The sequence below is a fragment of the Ursus arctos genome, unplaced genomic scaffold (genome assembly GCF_023065955.2).
Source record: "Ursus arctos isolate Adak ecotype North America unplaced genomic scaffold, UrsArc2.0 scaffold_16, whole genome shotgun sequence".
In the NCBI taxonomy this organism is placed as follows: Eukaryota; Metazoa; Chordata; class Mammalia; order Carnivora; family Ursidae; genus Ursus; species Ursus arctos.
This window is the reverse complement of record NW_026622830.1, coordinates 57,720,768-57,737,264: the sequence shown is the minus strand read 5'-3', so window position 1 is coordinate 57,737,264 and position 16,497 is coordinate 57,720,768. Positions and strand designations below refer to the sequence as shown.

The 16,497-nt window shown below is 48.7% G+C and overlaps 2 protein-coding genes across 22 annotated transcripts in view; one reads left to right on the top strand and one right to left on the bottom strand.

Moving 5' to 3' along the window:
• Positions 1-16,470, bottom strand: part of LOC125282214 (ral guanine nucleotide dissociation stimulator-like) — a 217,593-nt gene extending 201,123 nt beyond the window's left edge. The window contains exons 1-9 of one of the 3 annotated variants that reach the window (XM_057312938.1): positions 15,755-16,470; positions 15,239-15,606; positions 14,245-14,460; positions 13,773-13,876; positions 13,196-13,265; positions 12,515-12,586; positions 11,336-12,055; positions 10,834-10,955; positions 10,375-10,641 (exon numbers count right to left, since the gene is read on the bottom strand). In XM_057312938.1, the coding sequence (XP_057168921.1) occupies positions 11,909-12,055; positions 12,515-12,586; positions 13,196-13,265; positions 13,773-13,876; positions 14,245-14,460; positions 15,239-15,606; positions 15,755-16,007 (1,230 nt within the window). In that variant the 5' untranslated portion in view covers positions 16,008-16,470 and the 3' untranslated portion in view covers positions 10,375-10,641; positions 10,834-10,955; positions 11,336-11,908. Of the gene's footprint in view, positions 1-10,374; positions 10,956-11,335; positions 12,056-12,514; positions 12,587-13,195; positions 13,266-13,772; positions 13,877-14,244; positions 14,461-15,238; positions 15,607-15,754 lie in introns of those variants that run through there. The other 2 variants (XM_057312937.1, XM_057312939.1) reach the window with 2 other exon arrangements.
• The window catches only part of LOC125282996 (ral guanine nucleotide dissociation stimulator-like), a 601,545-nt gene that overhangs the window by 43,688 nt on the left and 541,360 nt on the right, over positions 1-16,497 (top strand). For 5 of the 19 annotated variants that reach the window (XM_057312984.1, XM_057312967.1, XM_057312978.1 and 2 more), the window contains one exon: positions 1,643-5,725. The exons of 13 other annotated variants lie outside the window; for them this stretch is intronic. The gene's annotated coding sequence lies outside the window, so the exon portion shown is untranslated. Of the gene's footprint in view, positions 1-1,642; positions 5,726-9,878; positions 10,370-16,497 lie in introns of those variants that run through there. One more of the 19 variants, XM_057312983.1, reaches the window with a different exon arrangement.

The following is a 16,497-nucleotide window of genomic DNA, read 5'->3' as shown; positions in this document are numbered from 1 at the left end:
GCCAGGAACCAGATTCTCTCCCAGCGCCTCCAAAAAGGAACACCCTACAGACGTATTTATTTTAGTCCAGTGAGGCCCATATGAGACTCTAACCTGCAGAAGTGTAAGACACTATATTTATGAGGTTTGAAGGCAATACATTTGTGGTAATTGGTTACAGCAATGGGAAACTGATACAGTAATTCCCAAGTCAATGGACTGAAGAAGAAGAATCTTGATCATTTCAGCAGATACAGAAAAAGCACTTAGGACAATTCAACATACATTCAAGATTTTAAAAACTCTCAGCAAAATAAGAATTAAGAAAGACTTTGTCAACTTGATGAAGGACACTTACAGTTTATAGTTAACATAATAGTGATGGAAGATAAAATTATTTCCTCTGAATTCAACACGACACAGGAGTTGGTGACTATCATAACAAATACTAGGGTCATCTACTGATTTCATTTCCTTTGGATGTATCCCTAGATATGTGATTACTGGATCATATGGTGGTTCTATTTGCAATTATCTGAGGAAACTCAGTACTGTTTTCCATAATGGCTGTACCATTTTACATTCTCACTAACAGTATATGAATGTTCAAATTTCCATTTTCTTACCAACATATATATAAACCATCCTAACAGGTGACATGATATTGTCCTTTGATTTGGATTTCTCTGATGATTAATGATGCTGAGCTGCTTTTCATATGTCTGTCAGCCATTTGTATTTCTTCATTGGAAAAATGTCTATTGAAATATTTAGCCCATTTTTATGTTGGGTGAAACACTTTCTTAAAAGATTCATTTATTTTGAGAGAGCGAGAGAAAGCACAAGAGGAGGGAGGGTCAGAGGGAGAAGCAGACTCTGCTGAGCAGGGAGCCTGATGTGGGACTTGATTCCAAGACTCCGGGATCATCACCTGAGCAGAAAGCAGATGCTTAACCAACTGAGTTATTCAGGCGCCCCTGGATTAAACACTTTTATTTTAATGATTAGTAGCAGTTTCTTATATATTTTGGATATTAGCCTCTTTTTTATTTTTTAAAGATTTTATTTTTTAGAGAGAGAGTGAGCAAGTAGTAGGTGGGGCAGAGGACAAGGTAGAGAATCTCAAGCAGAATCCAAAATGAGTATGGAGCCCAAAGCAGGGCTTGAACTCATAACCCTGAGATCATGCCCTAAGCTGAAATCAAGAGTTGGATGCTTAATCAGCTGAGCCACCCAGGGCCCCTAGTCTCTTTTCTGATACAAGGTTTGCAATTGGATTCTCCCATTCTATAGACTGCCTTTTCATTCTGTTGATTGTTAAAGAGACTATCCTTTCCTCATTGTGTACTCTTGGCACCCTCATCAAAGATCATTTATCCATGTATGTGTGAATTTATTTGGGGGCTCTCTCTTCTGTTCCATTGCTCTATCTACCTGCTTTTTTTTAAAAAAAATTAATGTATAGTATATGTTTCAGAGGTGAAGTTTAGTGATTCATCAGTTGCATATAATACCCAGTGCTCATTACATCACGTGCCCTCCTTAATGCCCATCACCCAGTTACCCCATCCGCCCATCCAACTCCCCTTCCGCAACCCTCAGGTTGTTTCCCAGAGTCAAGAGTCTCATAAGGTTTGTCTTTCTCTGATTTCTTACCCTTCAGTTTGCAAAGAGCAATGGACAGATGATCTAAGCAGAAGATCAACAATCAACAAGATCTCACTCTTTGCATCAAAAAACAAGGGCTTTGGATGACACACTGGACCAGATGGACTTTAGAGATATATTCAGAGCACTTCATCCTAAAGGAGCAGAATGCACATTCTTCTCAAGTGCACATGGAACATTCTCCAGAATAGATCACATACTGGGTCACAAATCAGGTCTCAACAGGTACCAAAAGACTGGGATGGTTCCCTACATATTTTCAGACCACAATAATGTAAAACTTTTTTTTTTTTTAAGATTTTATTTATTTATTCGACAGAGACAGAGACAGCCAGCGAGAGAGGGAACACAAGCAGGGGGAGTGGGAGAGGAAGAAGCAGGCTCATAGTGGAGGAGCCTGATGTGGGGCTCGATCCCATAACGCCGGGATCACGTCCTGAGCCGAAGGCAGACGCTTAACAGCTGTGCCACCCAGGTGTCCCCACAATGCTGTAAAACTTAAAGTCAACCATAAGAAAAAATTTGGAAGACCACAAATACATGGAGCTTAAAGAACATCTTTTTTTTTTTTAAGATTTTATTTATTTATTCGACAGAGACAGAGACAGCCAGCGAGAGAGGGAACACAAGCAGGGGGAGTGGGAGAGGAAGAAGCAGGCTCATAGCGGAGGAGCCTGATGTGGGGCTCGATCCCATAACGCCGGGATCACGCCCTGAGCTGAAGGCAGATGCTTAACCGCTGTGCCACCCAGGCGCCCCAGCTTAAAGAACATCTTACTGAAGAATGAAGGCGCCAAGCAGAAAATTAAAGAATTAAAAAAAAAAATGGAAGCAAATGAAAATGAAAACACGACAGTTCAGAACCTTTGGAATGCAGCAAAGGTAGTCCTAAGAGGGAAGTATATAGCAATACCAATCTTTCTCAAGAAACAAGAAAATTCTCAAATACACATCCTAACCTTACTCCTAAAGGAGATGGGGAAAAAACCCAGCAAATAAAGCCTAAAGCCAGCAGGAGAAGAGAAATAACAAAGATTAGAACAGAAATCAATGATATAGAAATCAAAAGAACAGTAGAACAGATCAACAAAACTAGGAGCTCATGCTTTGAAAGAATAAGATTGATAAACCCTAGCCAGACTTATCCAAAAGAAAAGAGAAAGGACTCAAAATCACAAACGAAAGAGGAGAGATCACAACCAACACTGAAGAAATACAAACAATTATAAGAACATATTATGAGCAATTATGTGCCAACAAACTTGGCAATCTGGAAGAAATGGATGCATTCCCAGAAACATATAAACTACCAAAACTGAAACAGGAAGAAATAGAAAACCTGAACAGACCCATAATCAGCAAAGAAATTGAAGCAGTAATTAAGAATCTCCCAACAAACAAGAGTCCAGGACCAGATGGCCTACCAGCGGAAACCAAACATATAAAGAAGCATTAATAACTTATTCTCCTGAAGCTGTTTCAAAAAATAGAAATGGAAGGAAAACTTCCAAACTCTTTCTATGAGGCCAGCACTACATTGATCCCCAAACCAAAGACCCCACCAAAAAGGAGAATTACAGACCAATATTCCTGATGAACATCGATGCAAAAATTCTCACCAAGATACTAGCTAATAGGATCCAACAGTACATTAAAAGGATAATTCACCGTGACCATTTAGGATTTGTTCCTGGGCTGCAAGGATGGTTCAACATCTGCAAATCAATCAATGTGATACACCACATTAATAAAAGAAAGGTCAAGAACCATACGATCCTCTCAATTGATGCAGAAAAAGCATTTAAGAAAATACAAAATCTTTTCTTGATAAAAACTCTCTGCTGTGTAGGGATAGAGGGAACATGCCTCAGCATCATAAAAGCCACATATGAAAAACCCATGGCAAATATCATCCTCAATGGTGAAAATCTGAGAGCTTTTCCCGTAAGGTCAGGAACATGACAAGGCTGTCCACTCTCACTGCTGTTGTTCCACATAGTACTGGAAGTCCTCGCCTCAGCAATCAGACAACAGAAAGAAAAGACATCCAAACTGGCAAAGAAGAAGTCAAACAAGGTACTCTATGGAGAAAGTCCCAAAGACTCCACCCAAAAATTGCTAGGACTCATACAGGAATTCAGCAAAGTGGCAGGATATGAAATCAGTGCACAGAAGTCAGTTGCATTTTGATACACTAAGAATGAGGCAGATGAAAGAGAAGGCATCGATCCCATTTACAGTTGCCCAAAAAACCCATTAAATTACCTAGGAATAAACAGAACCAAAGAGGTAAATGGTCTGTACTCTGAAAATTATAGAACCTTATGAAAGAAATCGAGGAAGACACAAAGAAATGGAAAAACATTCCATGCTCATGGATTGGAAGAACAAATATTGTTAAAATGTCTATGTTACCCAAAGCAATCTACACATTCAACACAATCCCTATCAAAATACCATCAGCATTTTCCATAGACCCAGAGCAAACAATCCTAAAACTTGTATGGAACCAGAAAAGACCCCAAATAGCAAAAGTAATATTGCAAAAGAAATCCAAAGCTGGAGGCATCATGATTCCAGACTTCAAGCTATATTACAAAGCTGTAATCATCAAGACAGTATGGTACCGGCACAAAAACAGACACATAGATCAATGGAACAGAACAGAGAATCCAGAAGTGGACCCTCGACTCTATGGTCAATTTATCTTCCACAAAGCAGGACTGAATACCCAATGGAAAAAAGACGCTCTCTTCAACAAATGGTGTTGGGAAAATTGGACAGCTACATGCAAAAGAATGAAACTTGACCACTCTCTCACACCATACACAAAGATAAACTCCAAATGGATGAAAGACCTAAGTGTGAGACAGGAATCCATCAGAATCCTAGAGGAGAGCATAGGCAGCAACCTCTAGGACAGCAACCTTTTTCATGACACATCTCCAAAGGCAAGGGAAACAAAAGAAAAAATGAACTTGTGGGACTTCATCAAGATAAAAAGCTTCTGCACAGCCAAGGAAACAGTCAAAAAAACTAAGAGGCAGCCCACGGAATGGGAGAAGATATTTGCAAATGTCTTAATCAGATAAAGGGCTAATATCCAAAATCTATAAAGAACTTCTCAAATTCAACACCCAAAGAATAAATAATCCAAGCAAGAAATGGGCAGAAGACACGAATAGACATTCTCCAAAGAAAACATACAAATGGACAACAGACACATGAAAAATGTTAAATATCACTTGGGAAATACAAATCAAAATCATAATGAGATACCACCTCGTTAACAAGTCAAGAAATGACAGATGTTGGCAAGGATGAGGAGAAAGGGGAACCCTCTTGCCCTGTTGGCGGGAATGGAAACTGGTATCTAATTCTGGAGAAGAATTTGGAGGTTCCTCAAAAAGTTAAAAACAGAACTTCCCTATGACCCAGCAATTGCACTACTAGGTATTTATCCCAAAGATACAAATATAGTGACCCGAAGGGGCACCTGCATCCCAATGTTTATAGCAGCAATGTCCACACCAGCCAAACTATGGAAAGAGCCCAGATGTCCATTGACAGATGAATGGATAAAGAAGATGTGGTATATATGGAATGGAATATATATACGTGGTATGTATAATGGAATACTACTCAGCCATCAAAACAATGAAATCTTGCCATTTGCAATGATGTAGATGGAACTGGAGGGATTACGCTAAGCAAAATAAATTAATCAGAGAAAGACAATTATCATATGATCTCATGCATACGTGGAATTAAAGAAACAAAACAGAGGATCATGGGGAAGAGAGGAAAAATACAACAAGATGAGAGAGAGGGAGACAGGCCATAAGAGGCTCTTAATCATAGGAAACAAACTGAGGGTTGCTGGAGGGGAGGTGGTGGGGGATGGGGTAACCGGGTGCTGGGCATTAAGGAGGGCACGTGATGTAATGAGCACTGTGTATTATATGAGACTGATGAATCACTGGCCTCTACCTCTGAAACAAATAATACATTATATGTTAATTAATTGGATTTAAATAAAAAAATAAAGAGCACCCTTGCATAAAAATAGACAGACAGACAGAAAGTAGACCAGTGATTACCTGGTGACGGGACGGTTGGGGAAGGGAAGGATTGTAAGGGCATCAGGGAATTTTTTGAGAATGATGACTATGTTCATTATCATGGGTATATACATGTGTCAAAACTCATCAAATTGTGTTTGTTTAAAAACGTCTTCCCCTATGGACTCTGGGAAACAAACTGAGGGTTTCAGAGGGGAGGCGGTGGGGGATTGGGCTAGGCCGGGGCTGGGTATTAAGGAGGGCACGTATTGCATGGAGCACTGGGTGTTATAGGCAAACAATGAATCATGGAACACTACATCAGAAACTAATGATGTACTGTATGGGGAATAACATAACATAATAAAAAAATTTAAAAAAATTTTCCCCTAGAGCTGATAAGGGGGTGTGGTACCTGGCCCATTTGGTACTCCTATTCTGGAAAATTCTACTCCTTAACTGGCATTCTTAGAGAGGTATTCCACCAAGGCTTCCAAATTGTCTTTCTGTAAAAATATTTTTTCATTATTTATTGATTTAAGAGAGAGAGCGCGAGCACGAGCAGGGCCAGAGGGAGAGGGAAAAGCAGACTCTGCTGAGCAGGGAGCCTGACGTGCAACTTGACTCCAGGCACCTGGGATCATGATCTGAGCTGAAGGCAGACGCTTAACTGACTGAGCCACCCAGGGCCCCCCAAATTATCTTTTGTAAACAGAATGGAATGGAGTAAGTATGTACTTTGATCTGCCTTCTGCTGTAGGCCTGCCAACTCCGGAACCTAGAGTCAACCTCTGTCCCCAGCAGACGAGGAAAATGAAAGGCAATGGGCTGCTCCAAGGTCACTTTCAGGTCATGGCCAACCCAGTGGTTTGTCCTCCCACATGCCAACTGTGGGCCTGTGCTCAGGTCACTGGGACACCTGGCTTCCTAAACCCTTCATAGATGTCCATTGTTTTTCTGGTACGTGTTTTCCCTGTGAGGCTGGATTGAGACCATTTTCTCTGTCGTTCAGAGTTTATAAGGACACTCTTGGAAACCGGTCTCAGTTTCAGGGCAATGGTATTCCATCCTTCCATTGTATCCCCAGGTCACAACTCTTTCGTCCTCCTGAGCCGCTTTGGTCATTGGTGCCTTTATCCCAACTCTTTACGTGGCCAGCCTCACCCCTCTGGAGACCTCATGAACCCAGACTCTGCACAGGCAGTCTGAGGATCAGGCTGACATACCTGTGCTTGGCCGGGGTAATAAATGCCTTCATTATCCCAGACCACCCAGCTAATATTTTATCTTCAATATGAATGCCTCACTCCACAAAGGCCCTGTTGTTCTCACCCTTAGGCTGTGGCAAAGCCTGACCATAATCTCCCTGTTCCTAAAGGACTCACAGGGCTCAGGTTCAAACTTTTGTGAGCACTTGCAAAATCCTTTGGGAAATCAGTGTAGTTTATAGCAGTGTCTTATGCCACACCTCTCAGGCTCATCTGCCCCACTTAGCGGATTTCCAAGTGAGCCCGTGCACCACACACAGAGTGGCCCCTAGCGCCTGCCTCTGCCCACGTGTCAGGGCTGACTCAGGAGCTCAGGCTCCCACCTTACCCCCTTTCAGCCTCGGCCACCCCTCTTGAAAGGACTATGTGCTCTGCACACATCGCAGAGATACGGGAGGGCACAGGAAGGAAACCCACTGAACTAAAGAAGCTCATAAACTATTGACCTCCTTCCATCCTGCCTCCATATACCCCGGAAGAGAAGAGCAGGAGAGGCCTGCCGATGTGGACAAAGACCTGCCCTGGCTGTTTATCTTCCTGACAATAAAAAGGCCTCCTCATTGTAGCCAAACTGTTGCTGAAAATTCTGTTTTCACTGGTGAAACAGATAACTTTTGTCGAATGGCCCGCTGGCTCCTTGTTCTCAGTGTGGTCCGTGGACAAGCAGCCTCGGCATCTGCTGGGAGTATGTTGGAAATGCAGAGTCTCAGGTCCCTCCCAGTGTTACTGAATCAGAATCTGTATTTTCATGAGATCCTCAGGGGATCCGGGCCTAAGATGATGTCTCAAAAAACCACTGTTGAATGTTCCCCAAAGAGAAAGCTAATCAGCACCTTGGTATACCAAATGGGGAAGGCATGGTTGTTTCCTGGGCCTTTTTGGCAGTTTCTAGCATTCTAGAATTCCATAAAGGGTTGATTCTCCAGTGGCCCTGATGGGAATTTTTCTGGAAGAAGGGAAAGAACACCATCCTTGCCGGGAAATTGAGCAAGGACAGAAGCTATGCATGGGCCCAACAGCAAGAGCTCCAACGCGCCAAGGCTGATCCCCTGCTCTAGAGCTCTCTGCTGTTCTTATGCTAGATCCCTTTGTGTCAGGTGATGGGATGGGAGATTGTTCTTGCTTCTGTATTGCTGTAACCCGTCCTCTAAGATTCACTTTTGTTGTATCCCAAAGTTTTGGGACCCATGTCTTATCGTTGTTCTTTACTTCCATTTAATTTTTACTTCATCTTAGAATTCCTGCTTGAATCACTAATCGTTTGGGAGAATGTTCTTTGACCTCCATGTATTCATGGTCTTCCCTGGTGTTTTCTTGTGGTTGATTTCTAGTCCATAGCATTGTGGTCAGAAAAGATGCATGCTATGATTTCCATCTTTTTAATTAGTGGAGACTTGTTCTGTGGCCTAATAGTGATCTGTTCTGGAGGACGTTTCATGTGCACGCAAACGGAATGAGTGTTCTGCTGTTTTAGGACGGGATGCTCTGCATGCGTCTGTTAAAAGCAGTGCATCACCCAAAGCCACTGTTTCCTTGTTGATTTTCATTTTGGATCAAGTCCACATTAATAGAAGTGGGGTGTTAGAACCCCTACTGTATTGCATTACAGTCAATTAGTTGCCTGCTGTTTTTTATTAACTATTTTTTTTTTTTTAGATTTTATTTATTCGACAGAGATAGAGACAGCCAGTGAGAGAGGGAACACAAGCAGGGGGAGTGGGAAGGAAGAAGCAGGCTCATAGCGGAAGAGCCTGATGTGGGGCTCGATCCCATAACGGCGGGATCACGCCCTGAGCCGAAGGCAGACGCTTAACCGCTGTGGCACCCAGGCACCGCTTATTAACTATTTTATAAAAGTATTTGAGTCCTCCTATGATGGGTGTCTAAATATTTAAAATTGTTCTATCTTCTTGTTGCATTGTCTCCATGATTATGACACAGTGTCCTTCTTTGTGTCTTACTACTCTTTTTTTTTTTTTTCATTCTGTTTTGTCTGATAGAAGTATTCCTACCTCTGCTTTGTTTTGGCAACCACGTGCATGCTAGATGCTTCTCATCTCCTCACTTTCAATGTGCAGGGGACTCAGTAGGTCTGGGGGCTCAAGCTGAGTACCCAATTTTGGACAAATTGGTGTAAGAGTGGAAACTGAGACTAAGTGTGTAAACTAGAGAATGTTTGAGACATGGACTTCAGAACAACATGGACCTAAAAGTCCCCTTGACCACCAAGGAGAGGGTGGGTTTCTCTGGTCAAGGATATGGGCCATGGGGCACCATCGTGGCTCTGCCTTTAAGTTTCTGCCTTCGACTCAGGTCATGATCACAGGGTCCTGGAATGCAGGACTGCATCAGACTCCCTGCTCCAACAGAAACCTGCTTCTCCCTCTCACACTCCCCTGCTTCTGTTCAATCTCTTACTATCGCTCTCTGTCCAATAAGTTTTAAAAAACTTAAAAAAAAAAAACGATATGACCCATTATCCTGGCAAGAGAGAACCCATCCCTGATCCACCAGATGCCAGCCAGGGAACAGTGGCTACCATGGATCGGACACAGAGCCTGGGGCCTGGAGGGAACTGCTGCTTCAGAAGAACTGCATAAGGAGATGCACGAAGGCTGGAAATCCTGGCTCCTAGGTCAGCATAGATGTTCATGGAACCAGGCTCAGGTGTGCCCTTTAAGGTACCCCTCCCATCTTTTCCCAACACACAAAACAAGCAGGAAAGGGAATCCAGAGATCACTGACAAGAATCCCAGAAAGATTACAAACTTGGTAAACGGCCAACGGGGAGACTGAGGCTGGAAAGTCCTGCCTGCCCTGAGTCCATCTGCAAATTATCTTCCTCTGGCTTTGTCCCCTTCACACGCAGGATTTGATCTCCTTCCGTGTTTTTCCCCACTAGGTGCTGATGCAGTTCCAGAGATTGAACTACAATACGACAAGTTCCAAATACGGGGGCAATACAAAACCAAACACAAAACCAAAAAAGCATCTCAACGGAAGAAGCAGGACACAGTCTTCCTGGCCTTAGAGCGGAGAAAGGCAACCCCAGTCCTGGGGCAGGAAGGAGTTCTGGGGCGTACAAGTCTTAAGGACTCCCACTTTCAGTGGTTGTTGCTATTCCTGGGAAAGTCCCTGCAACCTCTAAATCTCAGGAGTTCTGAGGGGCTGTCTCTGCTGTTTGCCCAAATTCATTGACTGAAATGGACCCGTGCTCTGAGTAAGGGGGATTTGGGGGTGCCCTCCAGTGGCTAGGGAGAAGGGCTGGCACTTCTCCTTCCTCCCACGTACAGTAGCTGATGACTCTGGGGGATTTCCTAGGTCAGGAACGAATATGAGAGTCTGTGCAAGTTTTCCATTACTGCAGGAAGTAAAAGACCCAAACCACACACATGGGCTCTAAAACAAAACAAGGGCTTTAATCTCCTAACATGCAAATCTATCACGGTACTATTTAAAACAACTAAATGGTGCCCCCTACATAAGGAAATAGATGGGGGGAAGGGGTGTGGAGACAATGGGCACAAGGATGCAGCTGCTGAGGAATCCCTGCAGGGCCACTGGACACTTGCTCAGTCCTGAGGTTGACTGCGGCCAGTTCTTCTCCTTCTTGAGTGCTGCTGACCAGCTAGGACCGGGGCTCCAGCTGGCAGGACAGGGTGTAGCTAAGGACAGAGGGACACCTGTGAGTTGCCCAGGAGCTTCCATTCAAGAGTCCCTGCCAGTGTTTGCCCACAGCTGGAGTCTGGCGCCCCGGCAACAAGGCCTGAGGCTGCCCAGGGAAGGAGGATCCCAGGAGTGGCCAGCAGAAAGAGTCCACCCTGAACCTCACCGACCCAGCTCCTGATGGGCCTCACCTCTCAGCCTCGCTGAGCGGCTCCATAGCCTGGAACCAGGCCCAAAAAGGATCCTCGGGCTCTAGGGTGTAATTCTCGGCAGCCACCTGGAGCAGCATGATGTCCGTCATGACTTGATATTCCTGAGCAGAGAGAGAAGCACAGGATGTATAGGGAGCCTGGGGGGGGGGGGGCGGGGAGCTGCAGGGTCTGGTGAGGGTTGAGCACCGGGACCGGGCACCCATCCCAGGTCCTGGCACACATGGCCATCCTCCTCCCTGCAGATTCATCCGGTCTCCACCTGTTCTCAGAGGTGAGTATCAGTAGCCCCTCCTCCGGGAAGTCCTCCTGGATGCCATGCTCTGTCCCCATCTCCTAACGGGATGGGACTTGCACTGCTTTCTTCTCAAGGGATCCCAGGAAATGTGAGGTGGAGGGGATGGAGCCAAGCAATGTTCTTCCCAGGGACATCTCTGAGGCCCACTCCCTACCCTTCCCTGCGGGAAGCGCCACATATGCTCACCTTATTTCTTTTTTGGTGGTTGATCTCATTCCCCTGGAATGCAGACAAAGTCCATCAGAATGAGGCCCCTGGTTCTTAGGAGCACTTGATTCCCATCCCTTCTCATGCTGCACCATGGCCAGGACCCATGAGGGGGCCGTGCATACACAGATAGTGGGCCTGGGATCTAGGCCAGGCTCTGGGGTCCAGAGAAAGGAGGACATGGGGCAGATGGACTGGCTACAGGTCGGGACCCTGCAGCACCACCCTCTCGGAAGACAGTAGGGGAGGCCGAAGCCTCAGGCAGGAAGGGGCTGCTGCGGCTACTGAGGTGCTTGCTGATGTGGAGGGTCCTGACTTCATTCTCCCCCCACGGGCAAACTCACCGGGGGAGGCTGAGGTCCACTCAGACAGACCTCACGCAGCTTTGCCTTCAGGAAGCTCTGCTGCTTCACCAGTCTTCGGCACCGGGAGCCGTGGCCTAACTGCAGCCTCACCTCGCTCATCCCTGAGATGGGCAACAGCCCCCAGGCTCACAGGGTAGCCGTGAGGCTGTCATGACGGGAGGTTTGCCGAGTCCTGAGAGCTCAGGGCTCAGTACAGGGGCGTTCTGCTCCCAAACCTCCGGATTCTGGTCCCTCCCCCACAATCCTCAGGCTCACCCACCTCCAGATAGTCCTCCATGGCGGTATCTAACATCACCAGCTCGGTGAGGAAAGTGCCAAGGAAAGGCACGACACCCTGTGTCATGAGGGGGAGGGTTGGGATGAGTCCCTGCTCTCTGGTGTCCACAGGGACCCTCCACTGAAAATGCTCCAGCCTCCTAGCCCACCCCAGGGGCTCACGTGGAGCAGCCTAGGACCCTTAGCAGCCTCCCCCCACGGGTTCCCTTTCCCCTCCCCCCCCAGAACATCAGACTCCTCCTCATCACCTTCAGGGCCTGCTTTTCAAAAATGCCAGGGAATGGAGCACTAGGTCGGTCCCTCCCCACCCGCAAAACCCATTCTCTATGGACCACTCTGGACCCTCCTCCTGGTCCTTTTGAAATAAGAATTGTAGAAGCTGTGGCCCCAGAAGCCGCAGCTGGAGTGGGAAGGCCCCCCCCTTCCTGATCTTTCCTTTTTGGGAGGCTTCCAGCCCTCAGGGAGGAGCCCTCCTCCTCCTCTGACTTTGGAGGCCCTGGGCCTCAGGCACACTCACCTTCTTCTGCATCCTCTTCTGGGCTCCCCGGAGGGCCATCACCAGGGTGGCAAATCTATTGGATGGTCGCTCCTGCAGGGCCAAGGACAAGTTCCTTGAGACCATCATACCCTCAGGCCACTTGCCCCCACCATCTTGGACTTCACAACCTAGACATCTGACCTAACTCATACTGATCCTGAGGCCCCATTATCCAGGAGCAGGCCGTGAGTGATTCCAGAACAATCTCACTCCAACGTTCACTCCATGTGTGACCTTGAGCTTGCAGCCTGGCCTCCCCGAGCCTGTTTTCTCATCGGGAAACGTGACAACTCCACCTATCTCCCATGGTCTCCTGAGGACTCAGGGTCCTATTACTCTCATCATTGTTGTGGCCCTCAACCCAGCCCAACCCCATCACTGAGCACAGGTCTGTCCTCTGGGCTCTCCAGGTTTGTAAAGGCCCCCACCTGGACCAGCTGTCGACACAGAGAGAGAGGGTGTCTAGGCTAGGGAGTCTGCTTGGACACCACCTGCTTGCCCCCTCGCCGCCAACGGCATCCTCACCTAGGCTGTCGCCACATTCATGACAAAGGCTTCCCCTCCCCAAGGAATGCTTCAGACCATTCCCGACTTCATCCACTCAGGACCCTGTTCCCTCCCACCCCTCCTCTCTTTCCAGACCTGCACCTTCCAGGCTACCTTGATGAGCAGGTTCCTGCCCTGTGCGGTGTCCTTGCTGCACAGCTTTTGAAAGATCCTCAATGGCTTCCTGAAGAGAGGCAAGGGAGGCACGATCAATGGACGAATAATGTGGCAGGGTTGAGTGCGAGTGCCTTTTCTTTGAGAACCCCAGAGTGTCAACCTGCCTGGTTGAGGGTTTCTTCTGGGATCCTCTGAGCACTAAGGTCTTTGTAGGACATGGGAGGAAGCTCTCATGTGGCTCGTCCTGGGCCTCCCTTCCCATATTCATTGAGAAACACTGTTTGGGTCAATTTGGGGTTCAAATGGGCAGAGAACTTAGTGGCTGTCAAGGAAACACGTGAAGAGATTTAATGCAGCTCAGCCCCGTGTGGGACATTTGGCAAAACTGATTTCTAAAGCGGGAGGCATGGTGACCTCCTCACCAGGGAGGCTGAGAGACGCACCCACCAGCCCAGGTCCTGTGGTCGGGGTTTGCCGCCTCCCAGAAGGTCCAAGCTGCCTGAGGGGGAAGAGGACAAGCCTCTGGGAGCTCCCTCGTCCATCCTGGTCCCTCCATGGAGAGAGGCCTACTCACCTGGAAACCTTCCCCCACGTGTTCTCGAGGCGGTGAATGGAGACACTCTGCAGAGCCGAGAGGATGGCACGTAAGGACGAGTAGTTCCTCAGGGTTTGACAGGCCTGGGGAGGGAAGAGAATGGGCTGTCACTTGGGGAGCCGGCACCTGATTGGCTCTCAAGCTTCAGTCCCCCTCAGGGGAAAGTGCTCCTGCTGGAGGAAGCCGCTGTCCAGGGACCTGCCGAAGGGCACACGTGAGGCCCAGAGGAGGAGGAAGATTTTACCTCACTCCAAGGAAGGAGCCAGGCAGAAACGGAGCATCCCAGCATGGGGCCATGCAAGGCGAGGTCAGCATGCCCCTGGACGGAAGAGCCTAGGGACTGCACAGTCCCTAGGGCAAAGACCAGGGCCTTCCACCCTGAGACCTGATCAAGGGAAGAGCAGTGCCCGAGACTCAGGAGAGCACCTCGGCTGGGCTTCCCGTTGCATACCTTGGCCACCTTGATCCAGTGCTCCACCACCATGGCCCTGTCCCGGGCTGTCATGCTTGGGTTGCCAAGGCAGGTGGTGATGACACACTTGGCCACACCGTTGAACTGGGCGACAGTGGCCCGGACTGTGGGTGCCAGGTGCTCATTGCCAGGCTTGTTGCGCTTGGACCAGACGGAGCCCAGGCACTGATGGGGCAGCAGCTTCTTGAACAGCTCCTAGAGAACAGGCGGACCTTGGTTCACCCAGCCATTTCCCATGCAAGACTCATGTCCTACGTGGGGGTCACAGGTCAGAGCTGGACCTCAGGGAGCTGAGAATCTGGCCTGAGCCTGGGTGGAGACCGTGGATTTCATTCCACTGTTTTTCCCTGAGGGAACCCAGTACACAATGACCCAGGAGCAAACAGAGCAAGGGAAGGAAGGAGGGCATTGGCACCCTGATCATGCTCAGGAACTCCCAGCTCCAGGTGGCACTGCAAGGTGGTCCAACCCAAGGGGGCTTCTTCCCCTCCCCTCCAACTGGTCATCCCCCTGGTCCTTCCCCCCTTTCAGATGCACATTCTCACACGGGAGCTGCAACCACACGTTTTTCCGTCTGCCCTGTCCTCATGGACACATCAGATGCCTAATCAACGCTGAGGGTACTCATCCTCCAAGGCACATGAGTGGGTGACCCATGGACTTGACTGAACACAGGGAGCTGCCCTCCTCCACCCACGGGACCAGGGCCTGCCCATTGGTCTCTCCATTCTGGCTCATTTCTTCTCCCTAGTACCTCCGTATCAGTGCTTATCAGGGTCTCTCGCTACAGTCCGCAGCTGGACAGTGAAAGCTTGGGGCTAAGCACCTTGATGGGTTGACAGGGTTGGGAAGTGGTGGAGCTGAGATTTGGTCCCAGACCATAGGAGTCCACATCAGGGAAAGGCAGGTGTGGGGCAGGTGAGAGCAGAAGGAAGGCCTGCCCCTGGCCCACCCTGAGAGCCCAGCTGCTCACCGCATCCATATACGTGAGCTGCTCTGCCACCAGCCTGGGAGGGAAGTCCAGGAGGTCGGGCTTCTCCTCACCCAGCTGGTTCTTTGGGGTGACACAGCGGTGGCAGGAAGCCTCTGGGGCCGCGGTGGGCTCTGTGGCTGTTGCCTGAGTGAAACTTTCTAGCAAAAAGGGTGGTCCAGCTGACTGCTGCTCAGCACCCGGCACACATGCAGAAGATGGGAGCACGGGTTGCAGTTCTGGAACAGCTGACGGAGGGGAGGCTGGCTCTGACACCGCAGGTGACAGTTGACACAGAGCTGGGGTCGCCTCTAGCTCTATAGGAGGCCCTGTTCCTGGCTCTGCCGCTGGAAGGAGCCCTGGAGCTGGCACTGGGGCAGGAGACACAGAAAGGTTCATCCACATCACTGACTTTCCGGATGCCTTTGCAAAACCAGGACAGACCCCATGGCCTTGAAAGGAATACCCAGCCCATGAACCGCATCCCAGTTAGCCTTCCCAGCTTGCCATCCCCCTTACCCTCCACCTCTGCCTCAGTGAGCGCCAGAAGTTCCCGCTGCATCAGGAGAAGGGGGACATGGTTTGTCAGGTCCCAGGCATGCCACTTCAGAACCATGGCCCCATGCACATAGGCCACCTTGATCTCGACACGGTCACAGCCCAGGGACTGATAGATAGCCTGCAAATTCTGGTCAGGCCAGGTACCCAAGATGGGAGACAGGGTGCTGGGGAGAGTCATATGTGGAGCAGAGTCAGAGGCCTGGCCTTGCATTGCACATGCTACTCCCACAGCACCGTTCTTTCTGTATGGGTCCCAGAGGATGGCCCCAGCCCCCTTCCAACCCCTCTCTAGCTGCCCTCGTATTGGGAGGCCTGGTCCTCCTGAAAACCTGAATGAGTCTGGTTTTTCCACTTCTCCTCTCCTCTACCTGGCCATGGGCCTGGTCTATTCTATCCTCCATGCACACCAGTATCAAGGCTCAGGTTGGAGGCAGATTTGTGAGTGGTCGGCTCAGCACACCCTCGGTTCTTGGCCCCGGTTGGGGTGGTCAGCAGGGAGGGGCAGGCAGAGCAAGTTGGGGCCGTCAAAGGGATGGGTGTTTCAGGCACCCACTGAGCCCAGACTGTGCTCTGCCGCCCAGAGGGCCCGGGACCCCCTCCACAGCCTTCTTTGACTCATTTGCTTCTTCACATGAAGCCCCCCAGATGAAGCCCACCCACTGGAAATCAAGAGATCGGTGAGATCCCTGGTTCGGCAAATC